At 42.5% G+C, this 20907-nt stretch overlaps 1 protein-coding gene across 4 annotated transcripts in view; it reads right to left on the bottom strand.

Annotated features, from left to right (window-relative positions):
* Positions 1–20907, bottom strand: part of LOC122565518 (CREB-regulated transcription coactivator 1-like) — a 158355-nt gene that overhangs the window by 59445 nt on the left and 78003 nt on the right. For 3 of the 4 annotated variants that reach the window (XM_043721564.2, XM_087975865.1, XM_043721566.2), the window contains 2 exons: positions 15346–15561; positions 9035–9136 (listed from right to left, as the gene is read on the bottom strand). In XM_043721564.2, the coding sequence (XP_043577499.1) occupies positions 9035–9136; positions 15346–15561 (318 nt within the window). The remainder of the gene's footprint in view (positions 1–9034; positions 9137–15345; positions 15562–20907) is intronic. The other variant, XM_043721565.2, reaches the window with a different exon arrangement.

Genomic DNA, 20907 nt, shown 5'->3' with positions numbered 1-20907 from the left:
AATTTTGTTAATTTTAAAATAGTTATGGAAACAGATAGAACTGATCAAAGAGTTAAAGTTTTAAATTTAAAGTTTTGACTCTGATGGTATTAGACAGGAACTTTCGAAAGTTGACTAGGGTAGATTAAGGATGGTTGGGAAGTGGGCGGCCTTTAGAAATGAGATAACGAGAGTTCAGAAACAATATGTTCCTGTAAGTATGAAGGACAAGGCTGGTAGGTGTAGGAAATGCTGGATGACTACAGAAATTGGGGCTCTGATCAAGAAAATAAAAAGAGGCATATGTCAGGGCTCGAGAGCTGAGATTGAGTGAATCATTGAGGACTGTAATGGCAAAAGGATTACACTTAAGAGGGAAATTAAGAGAGCAAAAAGGGGACATGAGATAGCTTTGGTAAGTAGAGTTACAGAGAATTGAGAGTTTCTGTAAGTACAATAAAGGCAAGAATAACTAGGGAGAGAATAGGGTTGCTTAAAGATCAACATGGCCATCCATGTGTGGAAACAGAAGAGATGGCGGAGATACTAAACCAAAATTTCACATCGGTATTTACTGTAGAGCAGGACATGGAAGCGAGGGAACTTGGGGAAATAAACAGCCCTGTCTTGAAAAGAGTTCATATTACAGAAGAGGTGGTGCGAGGTGTCTTAAATGCATAAATGTAGATAAATCTCTGCAACCCGATCAGGTATTTCCCAGAACTTTGTGGTAAGCTAGGGAAGAGATTACTGGGCTCCTTGCTGAGATATTTATATCATCGACAGCGACATGTGAGGTGCCAGAAGACTGGAAATTGGTTAATGTGGCCTCATTATTTAAGAAAAGTGCTAAGAAAAAAAACAGGGAATTGGAGATTGGTGAGCCTTATGTCGGTGCTGGCTATGCTGTTGGAAGGAATTCTGAGGAACAGGATTTACATGTATTTGGAAAGGCAAGGACTGATTAGGGACAGTCAACATAGCTTTGTGCATGGAAAGTTGTGTCTCACTAACTTGATTTTGAAGAAGTAACAAAGACGATTGATGAGGGCAGAGCAGTCAATGCTGTCTAGTTGGACTTCAGCAAAGCGTTTGACAAGTTTCTGCATGGTGGATAGGTAAGCAAATTAGCCAACTAGGTACAAAATTGGCTCGAAGGCAGGAGCCGGGGTAATAGTAGAGGGTGGTTTTTCAGATTAGAGACCTGTGACCAGCATTGTGCCACAAAAATTGGTGCTAGGTCCACTGTTTTTTGTCATTTATATAAATGATTTGGATGTGAATATAGAAGTCACAGGTAGACAGGGTGGCAAAGGCAACATTTGGCATGCTTGTCTTCATTAGGTAGAACACTGAGTATACGAGCTAGGACTTCAAGTTGCGGCTGTGCATTAGAGAGGTCATTATGGCATACAATTCTGGTTACCCTTCCACAGGAAGGATGTCGCTAAACTTGAGAGGGTGCAGAAAAGATTTACAAACAATGTTGCCAGGGTTGGAGGTTTGAGCTGTAGGGAGAGGTTGAACAGGCTGGGCTATTTTCTCTGGAGCATTGGAGGCTGAGGGATGACCTTATAGAGTTTTGAGGGGCAGGGATAGGCTGAATATCCAAGTTCTTTTTTGTAGGGTGGGGAAGAGTCCAAAACTAAGGGCATAAGTTTATGGCAAGAGGGGAAAGATATAAAAGGGACCTTAGGAACAAACTTTTCATTCAGAGGGTGGTGTGTGAATGGAATGAGCTGCCAGAGGAGTCAGGGTGAAAGGGAAGGCTGGAAGGTATACGGAATGCTGGATGACTAAAGAAATTGAGGGTTTGGTTAAGAAAAAGGAGGAAGTATATGTCAGGTATAGACAGGATAGATCAAGTGAATCCTTAGAAGAGTATAAAGGAAACAGGAGTGTACTTAAGAGGGAAATCAGGTGGTCAAAAAGAGGACATGAGATAGCTTTGGCAAATAGAATTAAGGAGAATCCAAAGGGTTTTACAAATACATGAAGGACAAAAGGGTAACTAGGGAGAGAATAGGGCCCCTCAAAGATCAGCAAGGCAGCCTTTGTGTGGAGCCATAGAAAATGGGGGAGATACTAAATGAGCATTTTGCATCAGTATTTACTGTGGAAAAGGATATGGAAGATATGGACTGGAGGGAAATAGATGGTGACATCTTGAAAAATGTCCAGATTACAGAGGAGGAAGTGCTGGATATCTTGAAACACATAAAGGTGGATAAATCCCCAGGACCTGATCAGGTGTCCCCTAGAACACTGTGGGAAGCTACAGAAGTGATTGCTAGGCCTCTTGCTGAGATATTTGTATCATCAATAATCACAGGTGAGGTGCTGGAAGACTGGAGGTTGGCAAACGTGGTGCCACTGTTTAAGAAGGGTGGTAAGGACAAGCCAGGGAACTATAGACCGGTGAGCCTGACCTCGGTGGTGGGCAAGTTGTTGGAGGGAATCCTGAAGGACAGGATGTACATGTATTTGGAAACGCAAGAACTGATTCGGGATAGTCAACATAGCTTTGTGCGTGGGAAATCATGTCTCAGAAACTTAACTGAGTTTTTTTGAAGTAGTAACAAAGAGGAGAAAGAGGGCAGAGCAGTAGATGTGATCTATATGGACATCAGTAAGGCGTTCCACAAGGTTCCCCATGGGAGACTGGTGAGCAAGGTTAGATCTCATGGAATACAGGGAGGACTAGCCACTTGGATACAGAACTGGCTGAAAGGTAGAAGAACAGAGGGTGGTGGTGGAGGGTTGTTTTTCAGAATGGAGACCTGTGACCAGTGGAGTGTCACAAGGATCGGGTGCTCTGACCACTACTTTTCGTCACTCACATAAAAGATTTGGACGTGAGCACAAGAGGTACAGTTAGTAACTTTGCAGATTACACTAAAATTTACTAACCCATCCTTCTACACCCACATCCAGATCATGTGGTCACAAAACAGATACTTGCGGTATGCCACTAGTAACTGAACTCCAAGATGAACATCTCCCATCAACCACCACCCTCTGTCTTCTTTCAGTTAGCCAATTTCTGATCCAAACCACTAAATCACCTTCAATCTTGAAACTTTGTATTTTGTGCAATAGTTGAAAATGTGTTGCTGGAAAAGAGCAGCAGGTCAGGCAGCATCCAAGGAGCAGGAGAATCGACGTTTTGGGCATGAGCCCTTCTTCAGGCTCATGCCTGAAACGTCGATTCTCCTGCTCCTTGGATGCTGCCTGACCTGCTGCGCTTTTCCAGCAACACATTTTCAGCTCTGATCTCCAGCATCTGCAGTCCTCACTTTCTCCTCAAATATTTTGTGCAATAGCCTACTATGTGGAACCTTATCAAACGCCTTACTGAGGTCCATATACACCGCATCAACCAGTTTACCTTCATTCACCTGTTTTGTCACCTTCTCGAAGAGCTCAATGTTAGTGAGGAATGACCTTCTCTTCACAAAACTGTGTTGACTATCCCTAATCAAATTATTCCTTTCCAGATGATTATAAATCCTATCTTTTATAACCTTTTCCAACACCTTACCCACAACCGAAGTACGGCTCACTGGTCTATAATTACAAGGGTTGTCCCGATTCCCCTTCTTGAAGAAGGGAACAACATTTGCTATCTTCCAATCTTCTGGCACTACTCCTGTCGACAATGATGACATAAAGATCAAATCCAGAGGCTCTGCAATCTCCTCCCTAACTTCCCAGAGAATCCGAGGATAAATTCCATCCGACCCAGGAGTCTTATCTATTTTCAGATCTTCCAAAATTGCTAAAACCTCCTCTTTGTCAACTGCAATCCCATCTAATCTTGTAGCCTGTATCTCTGTATTCTCACTAACATTGCCCTTTTCCAAAGTGAATATTGACAAAAAGTATTTATTAAACGCTTATGCCCTCAGATTGCCCACACAAGTTTCTACGATTATCTTCGGCCCGAATCTTACTCGAGTCATTCTTTTATTCCTGATATACCTATAGAAGGCCTTAGGGTTTTCCTTGATCCTATCCACCAACAACTTCTCATGTTCCCTCCCGGCTCTTCTCGCCCTTTCTTAAGATCTTTTCTGGCTAACTTATAAACCTCGAGCCCCCTGAGTCTTCACGCCTCATCCTCACATAAGCTTTCCTCTTCCTCTTGACAAGAGCTTCAACTTCTTTAGTAAACCACTGCTGTCTCTCTCTCTCTCGACAACTACCTCCCTGCCTGATAGATAGATACTTATCAAGGAACTGCAGTAGCTGTTTCTTGAATAAGCTCCACATTTCAAGTGTGTCCATCCCCTGCAGTTTCCTTCCCCATCCTAAATCTTGCCTAATTACATCATAATTGCTTTTCCCCCGCTATAATTCTTCCCTTTCCATCGCTAAAGTAAACATAACCGAATTGTGTCACTATCGCCAATATGCTCACCTGCCTCCAAATCTAACATCTGACTGAGTTCATTCCCTAGTATCAAATCTCCCCTTGTTGGCCTGTCTATATACTGTGTTAGAAAGCCCACCTGCACACATTGCACAAAAACTGACCCATCTAAACTACTTGAACTATATATTCCCAGTCAATATTGGGGATGTTAAAGTCCCCCATAACAACTACCCTGTTACTCTTGCTCCTATCGAGAATCATCTTTGTTATCTTTTGCTTTACATCCCTGGAACGATTCAGAGGCCGACAGAAAACTCCCAACAGGGTGACCTCTCCTTTCCTGTTTCTAACCTCAGCCCAAACTACAGCAGTGAATGAGTCCTCAAACATTATCTCAGCTGCTGTATTACTACCGTTGATTAACAATACCACACCCCCGCCTCTTTTACCATCTTGTCTGTTCTTGCTGAAACATCGAAATCCTGGAATCTGCAACAACCATTCCTGTCCCTCCTCTAGCCATGTCTTTGAAATGGCCACAACATTGAAATCCTAGGTACCAACCCATGTTGCAAGTTAACTCACTTTATTCTGGATGCTCCTAGCATTCAAGTACATACATTTCAAACCAACATCCTGATTGGCGGAATAAGGTAATTGTACTGGCCTCCACCATTTCCTTTGGCAGCCCATTCCACACACACACCGCTGTGTGTGTGAAACAGTTGCCCCATAGGTCTCTTTTAAAGCTTTCCTCTCTGACCTTAAACCTATGCTCTCTAGTTCTGGACTTTCTCCACCCCAGGGAAGAGACTGGGGTGGGTTTCTGCCTCAGCCATTGGCCCATCTGATCAAAATCCTGTTGTAATCCAAGGTAACCTTCGCTGTCCACTACACCTCAAAATCAATTGAGTCCCATCTGCCAGCATTTGGCCCTATCCCTCTAAACCTTCCCTATTAGTGTACCCATTTCAGTTGCCTTTTCATGTTGTAATTGTACCAGTCTCTACCACTTCCTCTGGCAGTTCATTCCAAACAGTGTATGAGAGAAAAAGTTGCCCCTTAAGTCCCTTTTAAATCTTTCCCCTCTCACCTTAAACATATGCCCTGCTATCCCAGGAAAAAAGACCTTGGCTATTCACCCTTTCAAGTTTCACAACATCCTTCCTATCAGAGGGAGACTAGAATTGAATGCAGTATTCCACAAGTGGCCTAACCAACGTCTTGTACAGCCACAACATGACCTCCCAGCTCTATACTCATTGCACTGACCAATAAAGGCAAGCATACCCAAACACCACCTTCACTATTCTGGCTACTTGTGACTCTACTTTCAAGGAACTATGATGTGCACTCCAAGGTTTTTTTGTTCAGTATCACTCTCCAGGATCTTTAAGTATAATACATCACAATTTTTAAATCCCCTTCTCTATTCGCCTGAAAACTTGAAATCCGGTAATAATGAGCTGTCTTCTTGCCTCCCCTTTGGTGTAGCTATGCTATCAAGTTATGCGTTGACCTATGCCCTCAGTTTTTGTATACTCCTTGCATCGCAAATGTGCATTTTGATACTGCCAAATTCCTGCACTTTATAGCCTTTCACTCCCGAAAAGCAGAAGCAGCAGAGATATTCGCTGAATTTCTGCATCCTATTCCATGCTCTGAACTTGCCCTTAGGTTCCCACCTCCCTGCCAATCTTGCTTAAATCCTCAACCGTTCTAACGAATCTCTCTGCAAAGATATTTATCTTGGCCCTGTCATATATAGACCATCTGGTCATATAGGTTCCAGTTTCCCTAGAACCAGTCCCAGTGCCCCAGAAATTACCACCCTTCTAAAGTAGGTTTCTAGCAATCACTCCATTCTCCTCTTTTGATACTCACTGGCATGGAAAGACACAATCTCAAAATTTCTTTCACTCTCCTATCAAACCCACTGAAATCTACTTTCTGACCTTGTCCCCACAATCTTCTTTTAAAGTCATTCAAGGAATGTGGGCATTACTGACTAGACCAGCATTTGTTGCACATTCTTAATTGCCCAGAGTGTACTTAAGAGTTGACCACATTTCTGCAGGTCTGGAGTCACATGTAGGGCAAAGCTGAAAAAATGATGCAATTTTCCTTTTCTTTAGTGAGCTACATGGATTTTTCCAAAAATCGATAATGGTTTAATGATCATTACTGGGCTCTTATTTCCAGATTATTATTGAATTCAAATCCTATCAGCTGCCATGGCAGGATTTGAACCCGAGTCACAAGAACATTGCTTGGATCTCTGGTTTAACAGTATAGCGATAATACCAGTAGGCCATTATCTAAGAGTTGGATAGAGCTCTCAAGGATAGTGGAATCAAGAGTTATGGAGGTAAGGCAGGAACAGGATACTGATTAAGGATGATCAGCCATGATCATATTGAATGGTGGTGCAGGCTCGAAGGGCAGAATGGCCTACTCCTGCACCTATTGTCTATTATCTCTGCCAGCCTGATGAAATCTGCTTTCCAACCTCATTCTCACAACCTTCTGCATAGACCTTTGCAATGTGCTTTCTGATTTCATTTCCATTGTTACCCAAGTCATTGGTGCCAATGTTGATCATGCTCCCCCTGAAGGCTGTCTTGCGGTCATTCTAACACCCTGGCATCAGGGAGGCAACAGCCTTGAAGAGACATTGACTGTGGAATCACTGGTCTGGTTCCTCTACAATGGAAGTCCCTATCCAGGCTTGGGCTGACAAGTGGCAGTTAACTTTCACATCACACAAATGCCAGACAACGGTCATCTCCAACAAGAGAGAATTAAGCCATTGCTCCATGATGTTCAATGGTATTACAATTGCTGAATCCTGCACTATCAATACCCTGATGTTACCACAAGACTAAACTGGACTGCCACATAAATACTGTAGCTGCAAGAACTGCATCAAGTTAAGTGTGATGAAATACTCCCCAATTGCCTAGATGAGTGCAGCTTCAACAACATTCAACACAGTTGACAGCATAGAGAACAAAGCAGTCTACTTGATTGGCACCACATCCACAAACATTCCCTCCCAACACCACTGACATAGAGTACCAACAGTGTGTACCATCTGCATGATGCATTGCAGAAACTCACAAAGGCTCTTCAGGCAGCAAACCCATCACTGCTTTCACCAAGAAGGACAAGTTCCTCTCCAAGCCACATACCATGCTGAGTTGGAAATATGGCGCCACTTGTTCAGTGCTGAACGCTCAAAATCCTGCCCCAATTACACAGTGGATGCACTCAGACCAAATCGACTTCAGTGCTACCACCGTCCCCAGATATAATCAGGAATTGAAAATAAATGCTGGCCTAGCAACAAAGTCCACATCTCCTGTGTAAGGCAACAATAGGGAAAACACTTGCCCAATGAAAGAGGAGTGGCTAGTTCTCCCAGTTCAGTTTTTTTCCTGGTTTGGTTTTAGCAAGCAGTCTGTTCAAAGCTGGTCAAAGAAAGCTGCTGGGTAAAAAGGTTCCCTGATTCAACAGATGTTTCTGGCTGATTCTCTAACATCTCTCCTGTAAGAACCTATATTTGAATTTACCTTTTTGCCAAGGGGTGTGTTTATGGAGATGTTGCAGGAAATTGGGACAGCTCTTTTGTCACATTGTGGGGATATTGTGTTGGTTGGGTTTTCAAGTACTTGTTATTCTAAATTCTGTTTTCTTTTGCTTGCGTTTTACTTGGTGTTGTGTAAATAACTGCTGTATTACTTGAAGCCAAGTCGTCTGACCAGCAGCATCACTTTTGGAATATCCACCTTACATCTGCCAAAAGCAACGAGAAAAGTTATCATTTGGGCTCCCTTAAAATGTTCTGAGGGGTTCTGGCCTGGTCCATAACAATACTCTTACCCAATTGTTCCTCTACAGACATTTGGTCCATTTAGTCCATCTCATTCTCAGCATCAGGTCCAAAATGCCTCCCGAGTTAAACCAAGAACATAAAGATCAGGGGATTTCAAAACATGTTTCAGAAAAGCGTTCTCCTTCTTCATTTGATATATGGGGTATTAATGTCCTACAAGATCATCTCTCTCTCTATTTCTTACAAATCTCCATGATTTCCATGCACATTTGCACCTCTATTTCTGTCTCACTATTTGGAGGCACAGAGAATATCCATTAATTCTGTGACCATACCCATTCTTGTTTCACAACTCTCTCCTAGAGCAGAGAGCTTGTGCTTGCTCAAGTTTACAATCACGCTTCTGTCGTGGATGCCTCATATATTCACCTGCTCATGCTCTCTCTTCCCAGGGCATGTTCCCTCAGCTGTGAAGCTTTAACTCAAAATAAATTTCAGGCTCCTAGTCATTCATTCTGTCGGAACCATCTTTTGATTTCAAGAAACTGGGACATTCTTCCATAAACCCAAAAATCAATGTAACAGGCTGATCGAATCACTCACATACATGCATATGACATGCATGCACACAGAATCATGCAGATGTGTAGAGTCATATAGTCACATACACACCAAAACAGGTGGCAATGGGAAGATTAAAAATGCTCAGAAACAGTCCATGGTAAACAGCCACATGGTGATGGAGAGTGACAAAGCAAATTGTGACATGGGCAAAGATGGGACAGTATCATTGCAATTATCAATTAGTCACAACAGTTAAGCTCTGGAAGCAAAGGTTCCCTTACTTGAGGGGAGCTGCCTGGAGAGAAGCCTTGATTGGATCCAGGGGAGGTGGGAGACTGGTTGGCTGGAGATCCAGCATTACTGCGGTACTGATGGAGGGAAGCCTACAGAACAACACAGAGTTAAGAGCGACTGCTGAGCAAGCAGAGTATAACAACTTGGGCTGAGTGGATGCAAGAAAATATGCTACTATAACTATTTTCAAGTCCTTGTTTCCATTAAAATTAGTTCACAGCTATCTGAGACAAACAACGAATCAAAATATCAACCAGGAATATAGAACAATACAGCACAGAACAGGCCCTTCGGCCCATGATGTTGTGCCGAACATTTGTCCTAGCTTAAGCACCTATCCATGTACCTATTCAATTGCTGCTTAAAGGTCACCAATGATTCTGACTCTGCCACTCCCACAGGCAGCGCATTCCATGCCCCCATCACTCTGTGGGTAAAGAACCTACCCCTGACATCCCCCCTATACCTTCCACCCTTCACCTTAAATTTATGTCCCCTTGTAACACTCTGTTGTACCCGGGGAAAAAGTCTCTGACTGTCTACTCTGTCTATTCCCCTGATCATCTTATAAACCTCTATCAAGTCACCCCTCATCCTTCTCCGTTCCAATGAGAAAAGGCCTAGCACTCTCAACCTATCCTCATACGACCTATTCTTCATTCCAGGCAACATCCTGGTAAATCTCCTCTGCACCCTCTCCAAAGCTTCCACATCTTTCCTAAAATGAGGCAACCAGAACTGCACACAGTACTCCAAATGTGGCCTTACCAAGGTCCTGTACAGCTGCAACATCACCTCACGACTCTTGAATTCAATCCCTCTGCTAATGAACGCTAATACATCATAGGCCTTCTTACAAGTTCTATCCACCTGAGTGGAGTTTTAGGGATTCCATCCTTTTTATGTGAAAATGTTAGAGATTGGTTCCAATTAACACTGCAGTAAGAGAATCTGAGGAACAAAGTGGTACTATGATACAGAGCTCTCTCTCTTCAGCTTGCACCCACCACCCTCTCTCGCACAGGCCCTGCTGGCATTCTTCTTCACTCACATGTTCTATTCAACTTCCCTCATGTTTCCTCCCACCTTCTGTCACAACCACTCCACGCTCACTTTATCTGTTGCTCACTCTTTCCTCTGCCCCACTGACTAACTATTTTGCACAATTTTGATAGTATTAGGCAAGAACTTTCAAAAGTTGACTGGGGCAGATGTTTGCAGGTACAGAGGAAACGCGATTATCTGAATACCAATTATCCAAAAATCGGATTATCCGAAGGAGATCTTGAGGTCCCGATAGAAACATTACATCAAAGACGTGTTTCCAGCAGTGATCACGTCTTTTGTTTACAGTGATTAAACAGGCACCGACTCTAAATGACTAACCTCCCACCCTCTCTCTCTCACTACACTTTCCCTGGAGTTCTACAAAGGGGTGTGCCCTAACCCCGCCCCCTTCCCAGGAATAATCTCTCCAATATTGTCCTGTACAAGGCAAACATGGAACCTGTCAAAAAAACTGCAGTAAAAATTGTGTGTATGTGCGCGTGCGCTATTTGGAGACTTACCCCACAAAGGCAGCAGCGGCAGCAGCAGCAGTCTTGTTGTTGGTATACAGTCCAGCTGCCCCGGAGAGGGGCCGGGGATGGAGTTGAGGGGGCTGTGTTGGGGGCGGGGAATTGCACACTTTGCTCAGGTTCCCAAGAGTTCAAGGGTACACCTGATCAGGTCATGTGGTTTTTTCCACCTTTATGTATTTAAAGACATTCACTGCTACCTCCAGTGTAATATGGACATGGTTGGACCAGGTTAGGAGTGGTGGGGGGGGGGGGGAGGGGGAAGAGTTGGACTGGGTCGAGGGCTTGCGGACTTTGTGCTGGGGGGGGGGGGGAAGAGAAGAGAGAGAGAGAAAAAAAACGAGAGAGGGTGGGGGGGGGGCGTCATCTCGCTTGCTGCTGCAGTCTCCTGACCAGGGAGCAGACTTTAAAAACTCCCAGTCCCAGAGGGAAGGCATTTAATCGATTTTCCGAATAATCGATTATCTGAACGAAATAGTGCCCGCCCATCTCGTTCGGATAATTGAGTTTCCACTGTAAATGAACAGCTGGAAAATGGGAGGCCTTCAAAAATGAGATGAGAGTCCAGAGATAGTATGTTCCTGTTAGGGAGAAGGGCAAGGCTGGTGGATATAGGGAATGCTGGATGACTAGAGAAATTGAGGTTTTGGTCAAAAATAAGGAAGCACACGTCAGGTATAGACAGCAGAGATCGGGTGGTTCCCTGGAAGAATATAAAGACAATAGGAGTATACTTGGGGAAATCAGGAGGGCAAGAAGAAGACGTGATAGCTTTGGCAAATAAGCTTAAGGAGATTCCAAAGGGATGCTACAAATACATTAAGGATAAAAGAATAACTAGGGAGACAATAGAGCCCCTTAAATATCAGCAAGGACACAAGAGGTGGGGGAGATACTAAACAAGTATTTTGCATCAGTGTTTACTGTGGAGAAAGATATGGACAAAAGAGAACATGGGTGAATGAACAGCAACATCTTGAAAAATGTCCATATTACACTGGAGGTAGCAGTGAATGTCTTGAAATACATAAAGGTGGATAAAACCACATGACCTGATCAGGTGTACCCTTGAACTCTGTGGGAAGCTAGACAAATGATTACTGGGCCCCTTGCTCAGATATTTGTATCATCATTAGCCATGGGTGAGGTGCTAGAAGACTGGAGGTTGGCTAATGTGGTGCCACTATTTAAGAAAGGTGGTAAGGAAAAGTCAGGGAATTATAGACCAGTGGGCCTGACATCATTGGTGGGCAAATATTTGGAGGGCATCCTGAGGGACAGGGTTTACATGTATTTGGAAAGGCAAGTACTGTTTAGGGATAGTCATCATAGCTTTGTACGTGGGAAATTGTATCTCACTGACTTGAGTTTTCTGAAAAAGTAACGAAGAGGATCGATACCCAAGACATAGGAGTGGAAGGCAGGCCATTCAGCCCATCGAGTCCACTCCACCATTTAATCCTGGCTGAAGGGCATTTCAACTCCACATACCTGCACTCCCCCTATAGCCCTTAATTCTTTGTGAGATCAAGAATTTAGCAATCTCTGCCTTGAAGACATCCAACATCCCAGCCTCCACTGCGCTCCATGGCAATGAATTCCACAGGCCCACTACACTCTGGCCGAAGAAATGTCTCATTTCCATTCTAAATTGACACCCTTTAATTCTACGGCTATGCCCACGGGTCCTAGTCTCCCCGCTAAACCGAAACAACTTTTCAGCTTCCACCCGCTCTTACATTATTTTGTAAGTTTCTATTAGATCTCCCTTCAACCCTCTAAACTCTAATGAATGAGGAGGACAGAGCAATGTACGCGATCTATACAGTAAGGCGTTCAACAAGGTTCCTCAGCGTAGGCTGGTGAGCAAGGTTAGATCACATGGAATACAAGGAAAACTAGCCATTTGGATACAGAACTGGCTTAAAGGTAGAAGACGGAGGGTGGCTTTTCACACTGGAGGCCTGTGCCACAAGGACTGGGCTGAGAACCATTGCTTTTCGTCATTTATATAATGAATTTGGATGTGAAATTTAAAGGTATGGTTAGCAAGTTTGCAGATGACACCAAAATTGAAGGTTTTGTGGACAACGAAGGAGTTTACCTCAGAACACAATGGGAACTTGATCAGAAGGGCCAATGGGTTGTGGGTTTGCAAATGGAGGTTTTAAAATAAACATGAGGTGCTGCATTTTGGAAAGGCAGGTCAGGGCATGACTTATACAGGTAAGATCCGGGGGGGGTGGTGCTGCTGAACAAAGACCTTAGAGTACAGGTTTACTGTTCCTTGAAAATGGAATCCCTGGTAGACAGGGTAGTGAAGGCAGCGTTTGGTACATTTGCCTTTATTAATAACTAAAGTATTTTCCCTGGGGTGGGGCAGATGAAAACTACAGTGCATAGGTTGAAAATAAGAGGGGAAATATTTAAGAGGGACCGGTAGGGCAACTTTTTCTCGCAGAGGGTGGTGAGCGTATGGAATGAACTGCCAAAGGAAGAGACAGAGGTTGGTACAATTTCGACATTTAAAAGGCAACTGACTGAGTATATGAATTAAAAGATCTTTGAGGGATAATGGCCAAATGCTGGCAAATGGGACTAGACTGATTTAGGATATCTGGTTGGCATAGATGAGTTGGACCGAAGGATCTGTTTCCATGCTGTACAGGTCTATGACTTCCCTGTTCACTGTTATTCCCCCCCCAATGCTCTGTTCGGCTACCCCTGCTCTCACCACAGGCTCTTCCTTATTTTCTCTTGCTACCTTCCTTTCATTCTCTCTCGGTTGTGTTTAGCGCTTCCATCTCTCATTGCTGTTCATTTCCCAGCTTACATCTCCTTTAGAGTCTAACCCCCAGCCCCCTACTTCCAGATGGTCACCTGAATTTATTTCCTATCCACGGCTCAAGATTCTATCTGCTCACATTCTTTGCTTTGGCTTTCCTGCTCATTCTTCGTATCACTTTCTTGCAACGTAAGGACTTTATTCCACGAAGAGCAGGAGAGATCTGGCTTAAGCCAAATTTAACACTCAACCATCTTCATTGAAATAGGTTATCTGGTTATTTTCTGGATTACTGTGGGATCTTGCTGCACAAATTGGCTGCCACATTTTTTATATTACAACAGTGACTACAAATTATCTTAATTGCCCGCACAATGTCTGATTGCTGTGAAGACTTCTGGGCAAACATAAGTTTTTATTTCTTTAAGTTGTTTGCAAAGAGCTTTCATACATCCTGAGGGTACGAAGGAAGTTCTACAAATGGAAGATTTCAAATGTAAACAAGAGCCTGAAAAGCACCAGTTAAAGTCTCACAGTATTTCAAGCTTTCAACACAAAAGAAACAAACTGGACTATTTCAGTTCTTTGTTTCTATCCAGTGCACAGTGTAAGCAGTTCCAAGTGAGTCACCAGCAACTTCTTAAAGTCATTTTGGGATACAGCAATGCTTACATACTATAAAACAAAAAAAAGCCTTTTTAAACTAGATTTCCAAGGACAAATAATCATGAAGAACTATCTGAAGTATTACGCATGAGAATTCAATAACCTTCATAATATTCACCGCAGCATCTGATGGGCACAATAGTTACAATGATAGACAAACTAGTGCACTGACTTCTTGAAAGCCAATACTACCTTAGTCTCATCAGCAGTTTAAATCCCTTTCTAAATAAACCATCTGCACAGTAAGAGATCACATAAAGCCCCACATTCAACATAATGACAAACACTGAGGAATGCCAACAATGGAAATCATAATTCACAGACCTGCAGCAAAGCTCCTATTGAAGGTTATTACAGGTGATTGCTTTTATAGAGCCACCTTCAGCTGGTTTATGGTATGGCAGCAGCTACACTTTCATCAATTCAATATAATTTGCAATTTAATTCTATGTAATCAATATAAGGTAATTATACAAAACATCCATCTAAATTGTAATTTTTAAACAAGAAACCAATGATGCAGCAAAACATTTGGATGTTAAACCATACACCAAGGTGCAAACAGACTAGAGAGAACGTATAACAGAGAGAAAAAGTGGAGAATAGAGGTTGAAAGAAGTCGGGTGCAGAGGTCGACATATGGAGGGGCAGGCCAGGAACAGGAAAGAAACACACAAGTTTAGAGCACAAAAGGAGGCAACTAATAACTCAATTTTTATCTTGCTTTTATTAGTTCTTCAATTTTAAATTAATAACTCTTCGTCATTGACTCAACAGGAAAAATACAAAGTGATTAGAACATCCATACTCTAGGGAATCAATTCTTAAAACTATTTTACAAACTTATAACTTCTATTCAAAGTTTGTGAGAAGATTTGTAGCTTCTATTTCCATCTCTGGTGTTGTCTTGATGAAACTACCATAACTGCTTTCTTTGGTTTCATATCCAATCTATCATGGCCTGTCTAGGACATGGTCTCTTCAAGTAGTCTAACAACATTTTCATACAAATTTACCATCGCCACTGCATAAAAACTACTTGGATTTATTGCAGTACCTTGAAATGAAAGAACTTCACAAGAAGTTTCACAACAGCAATTTACTATCTACTCTCCAAGGAAACAATGCAGATACACCTAAAATTTGGATTTTGACTTGTTTTAAGTCTCCAGCTCTTGTTGAAGCACTTTTCTACATACATCTAAATTAATTAATTAAATATTCTGAGATAATGATTTTACTGACTCCATCATGTCACTCATCTACTTACCGTGCTAATATCCATTCCTATTGGTGCCTGCGTTTGGTTCATTGGCGGGGATTGTGGCATTGTAGCTGTCTGTTGTTGGCCAGAACTTTGCTGCTGTGACTGTGAGCTCTGAACCAGGTTACTGGAACTCTGAGACTGTGGCTGTGTAGTCTGCTGCGTGAAAAATCGATATGCAGGAAGTTGCTGCTCCAATGCCAATGCATCCATAGCAACAGCCTACAATAAAAATAACACCTCTGTTAGTTAGTAACACTTTGCACAGCCTACCACATACATAATAAAACACAAGGTACAGCTTTTACAAAGTAGCCCAAAGTCTGAAAATGCAAGCTAGTATAGACCCTAGTCATATACGAGAAAGGTTACAAGTTCTGGCCTGTGATGGGACAGCTGATCTCATGGATTCCACGGTCTTTGATTAAAGAAAGAAAAATAAGCCAGGATTGCTGCCCAAGACCTAACCAATTGAGAGACTCCTGTTTGAAGTTACAGGTGTAAATGTCAGATGAGTTGAAATAGTGTGCTCAGTTCTGGGTACCACATTTTTGGAAGGCTGTCACGACTTGGAGATGGTGGAGTTGAGATTTATGCGAATTGTATTTTGGATGACAATCTTTAGTAGCACGAGAAGATCGGAAAAACTGGGGTTCTTCTTAGAAATGAAGAATGAGATGTTTAACAGACTAATGCCCATATGCTGAATTAGGTAGCAAAAGAATTTGAGATAAACAAAGGCTTTACTGTAAAGTTATAGTTTAGCAAACACCAGTTTTCACCTTTTATTTTAGATCCTTTCTCTATCCAGGAGGCAACCTACCCTGAGGAAGACCTCAGCCCTTAAATATTTTAGATCAACCTGTTCAGATATATTGTAACACACCTCTGGTGCAGGTGGGACTTGAATCCAGGCTGTCTGGATAGATAACATTACCACTGTGCTAAAAGAGCCTTTCAAATTTCACCACCACTCATGGTGGGATTCAAACCTGTGTCCCCAGAACAATAGTCTGATGTCCTGGATTACTAATCCAATGACAGTACCACAAGGTACTACATCCCCTGATATTTTCATTAAATCAACCTCTTCAGAGATGCTATGACTCATTCTGGGTTGGATGGATACTACTAATGTGCCATAAGTGCTCTCAAGAAATCAGCTCTTTGCTATTTATGGGAACTTATTGTATTGAAATTGGCTGCCAACTTCCTTTATGACAGTGATTATACTTCAAAAGTACTTCAAAAGCCTAGGGTTATGGACTAGTCCACTGTCATTACCACAACAATAGTTTCCTGTTGCATTCAAATGTCACCATCCTCCACAGTCAGATTTCCTGAACCTCAGCCTGGTGTTCTGGATTATTAATATAAAGCAAAGAACTGCAGATAATGGAGATCTGAAACAAGCAAAAACAAAAACTGGAGAAACTCAGCAAATCTGGCAGTATCTGTGAAGAGAACTCTGCTCTGAACAAGAGTCACTGAACTCTGCTTTCTCTCTAGAGATGCTGCCAGACCTGCTGAGTAATGTGTGCTTCTGTTTGCTTTTGAATTATTAGTCCTGTGACATTATCGCTACCCCACCACTCCCCCCATAAGCGAAGAGTCAAATCACACTGCTGTATCTGGAACCACATTTAGGTCAGACCAGGCAAGGATGGCAGATTTCCTTCTCTACCAGAATTAGTGAACAGATAACTTTGTAACAACATACAAGAATGATTACCATTATACGAGTTATTTTATTGCATGATTTTATTGAATTTATATTTCATAACCAGCCATGGTAGGAGTCAAACCCATGTTCCCAGAACTTTTGTTAGGGGTTCTGGATTACCACTACACCATCTCTCCTGATTTTTTAAAAAAAATTCAACCTCTTCATACATGTTATGATACACCTTCGGGAAACAGGCTGGACTTGAACCAATACATTCCGGCATGACTGCAGTGCCAAAAGGGTCCTTTTTGCATGTATTTTAAATCAATCTATTCAAAGATGTAATTTCACGTCTCCAACATAAGTGGGACTAGAACTCTGAATTCCTGACTCAGACATAGGGACACTACAACTTAGCAACAAGAGCACCAAGAACCCAGCTTAAATTTATTTTCTAATCAACCAGGCTCTTTGATTTTAAAGAAAAATCTATCTGTTCAAAAGTGTTATGACATGCTGCTGAAGCAAGTGGGACCCAAACACAGGCCTGCTGATACTACTAGTGTCACACAGAGCCCTCACAAAGACACAGCTTTGATATTTTCTAATCAACCTATTCAGAGATGATATTACACATCTCTAGAGCAAGTGGGACTTGATACTTGGTCTCCTGGCCCAGAGGGAGTGACACTATCGCTGCACTACTAGGATCCTTATTTGCTGATCAACTCATTTAGAGAATCTTTAAAAGAACCTGCATTTCTAACACTGATAAGAATTTTAATGGATTTTGTTTTGATAAATGAATCAAAACTATTGACAAAAGGCTTAGTAGTCAGAGGATACCTAGCTGAAAATGAGACATCAGATTGGTGTTGTCCCCCTGGTGCCAAGACCAAGAATACCTTAGACAGGGTGCAGGATATTTTCAAAGAGGAGTGGGACCAGCAGGAGGTCGTTGTACACATTGGACCTAATGACATAAGAAGAGAAAAGGACGAGATTCTGAGGAGAGAATTTAGGAAGTTAGCAGGAATTTAATAAGCAGGTCCTTGATGGTAATATCATCTACATTACTCTCAGTGTCACAAGCTAGTGAGGGTAGAAATAGCAGGATAGAGCAGATGAATGCATGGCTGAGGAGCTGGTGGAAGGAAAGGAAGATTTGCATTTTTGGATCATTCGAACCTTTTCTACGGTAGAAGTGACCTGTATAAGAAGAATGGATTGCACCTGAATTGGAAGGGGAGATTTGAAAGTGCTGTTTGGGGGGTGGGGTGGATTTAAACTAATAAGGGCGGGAGTATATTGTAGCAATTAGAGAGATTTGGCACAGAGATGGACAGGATTGGCAGTTTACTGTTTCAAAGTATAGATGCTACAGGAAGGAGGTTGCAAAAGAGGAGGGAGTGGCATTTTTTTAATTAGGGTTAACATTACAACTGTACTTAGAGAGAACATTCTGGGGAATATGTTCAAGGACTGTTATTTGGATAGAACTGAGAAATAACAAAGGGATGATCACCTTATTGGGACTGTACTATAGAAGCTCCCTCCACCCCAACCTAGTCAGCGGGAAATTGAGAAACAAACCTGTAAGGAGATCTCAGTTATCTGTCAGAATAATAGGGTGATTATGGCAGGGGATTTTAACTTTTCAAACAAAGACTGGGACTGCCATAGTATTCAGGGCTTGGATGGAGAGGAATATGTTAATTGTGTACAAGAAAATTTTCTGATTCAGTATGTGGATGTACAGATTAACCTCGATTATCAGAACGAGACGGGTGGGGAGTACATGTATTTGTTCGGATAACTGATTGTTTGAATAACGACTGTGCTGCAAAGTTGGAGATAGAGGACAGAGGAAGGTTGAGAAGAGAGAGGTCCATGCTACACACAGGTCAGGATAATTAATGTCAGAAAACAAAACAAAAAGCAGGCACCAGGCAGAATTCATACACCAGGCCTGCTTAAATCATGTGAGGATCAAAAGGTGATCAGAGTGCTGTGTGTGATGACGCTGATAGCCTGCTTCCTGCTATGAGGCGGTTGGAAGGCTCGTGGACGGAGTGCGGGAGGGAGGGCGCGCGCATGCAAGTGGGCGGTAGCGGCTTCTGTTGCCTTGAATAAAGCGCCATTGTCCTGGAGACATTTACCCACCCACAACTGCTCACAACAACAGCAACCGAGGTGGATATTATTAGTATTACTATATATCTGTTGCCTCAAAATGCTCTTACTGGGGGGGAGGGGGGGTGGGTGGGTGGGAGGTGTGTGTATGTGTGGAGATGTGGCAGGTAAAGGGATGGCTAGAAAATGGGAAGTCTTCAAAAATGTGACGACAAGAGTCCAGAGACAGTATTCCTGTTAGGGTGAAGAGCAGTGCTGGTAGGTGTAGGTATTTCTGGATGACTAAAATAATTGACATTTTGGGTCAAGAATAAGGAGGAAACATATGTCAGGTATAGATAGCAGGTATTGAATGAATCCCTAGACAAGTATAAAAGAGTATACTTAAGAACGAAATCGGGAGGGCAAAAAGGGGACATGAGATAGCTCTAACAAAGTGGGTTAAAGAGAATCCAAAGAGATTCTACAAGTACATCAAGGGCAAAAGAGTAAATAGGGAGAGAATACGGCCTCTTGAAGAACAGCATGGCTTCAGGAGATAGGAAAGATAGTAAACAAGTATTCTGCATCAGTGTTTACTGTGAAGGAGAATATGGAAGATAGATAACGTGGGGAAATTATTAGCAACACCTTGAAAACAATGCCCAGAATACAGAGACTGTGGTGCTGGACATATTAAATTGCATAAAGATGGATAAATCCCTGGGATCTGATCAGGTGTACCCTAGAACTTTGTGGAAAGCTAGGAAAGTGATTGCTGGACCCCCCCGCTAAGATTTTTGTACTATCAATAGTCACAGGTGATGTGCCGAAAGGCTGGAGGTTGGCAAACATGGCACCAGTATTTAAAAAAGGTGGTAAGGAAAAGCCAAGGAACTATAGACCAGTAAGCCTGACATCGGTGGTTGGTAAGTTGTTAGAGAGAATCCGGAGGGATAGGATTTACATGCATTTGGAAAGGCAAGGACTGATTAAGGTAGCCAATATGGCTTTGTGCGTGGGAAATCATGTTTCACTGACTTGATTGTGTTTTTTGAAGCAGTAATGAAGAGGACTGATGATGCCACAGTGGTAAATGTGAGCTATATGGACTTCAGTAAAGGATTCGATAAGGTTCCTCATTCAACAAGGCTACCAAGGTTAGATCACATGGAACATAGGGAGAACTAGCCATTTGGACATAGAACTGGCTCAACGGTAAAAGACGGAGGATGATTCCTTTTCAGACTGGATGCCTGTGACCTGTGGTGTGCCACAAGGCTTGGTGCTGAATCTACTGCTTTTTGTCATTTATGTAAATGATTTGGATGTGAACATAAGAGATACGGTTAGTAAGTTTGCAGATGACACCAAAATTGGGAGGTGTAGTGGGCAACAAAGGCGATTACCTCAGAGTACATGGGATCTTGATCAGATGGGTCAATGGGCCCAGGAATGGCAAATGGAGTTTAATTTAGATAACTGTGAGGTGATGACTTTTGCTGAGGCCAATCAGGACTGGATTTGTACACTTAATGGTGAGGTCCTAGGGAGTGCAGATTCAGAGTTCCTTGAAGTCAGAGTCACAAGTGGTCAGGATAGTGAAGGTGGAGTTTGGTATGCTTGCGTCTATTGGTCAGTGCATTGACTACAAGAGCAGGGAGGTCATATTGCTGCTGTACAGACATTGGTTAGGCCGCTTGTGAAATATGGCATCCAATTCTGGTCTTCATGCTAATAAAAAGGCTGTTGTAAAACTTGAGAGGGTACAGAAAAGATTTACAAGGATC

The sequence above is a fragment of the Chiloscyllium plagiosum genome, unplaced genomic scaffold, assembly GCF_037043375.1.
Source record: "Chiloscyllium plagiosum isolate Xiang-an unplaced genomic scaffold, Cpla_swu_hap1 HiC_scaffold_28, whole genome shotgun sequence".
Lineage (NCBI taxonomy): Eukaryota > Metazoa > Chordata > Chondrichthyes > Orectolobiformes > Hemiscylliidae > Chiloscyllium > Chiloscyllium plagiosum.
The sequence above is the reverse complement of the archived record's forward strand: the minus strand, read 5'-3'. Positions and strand labels throughout refer to the sequence as shown.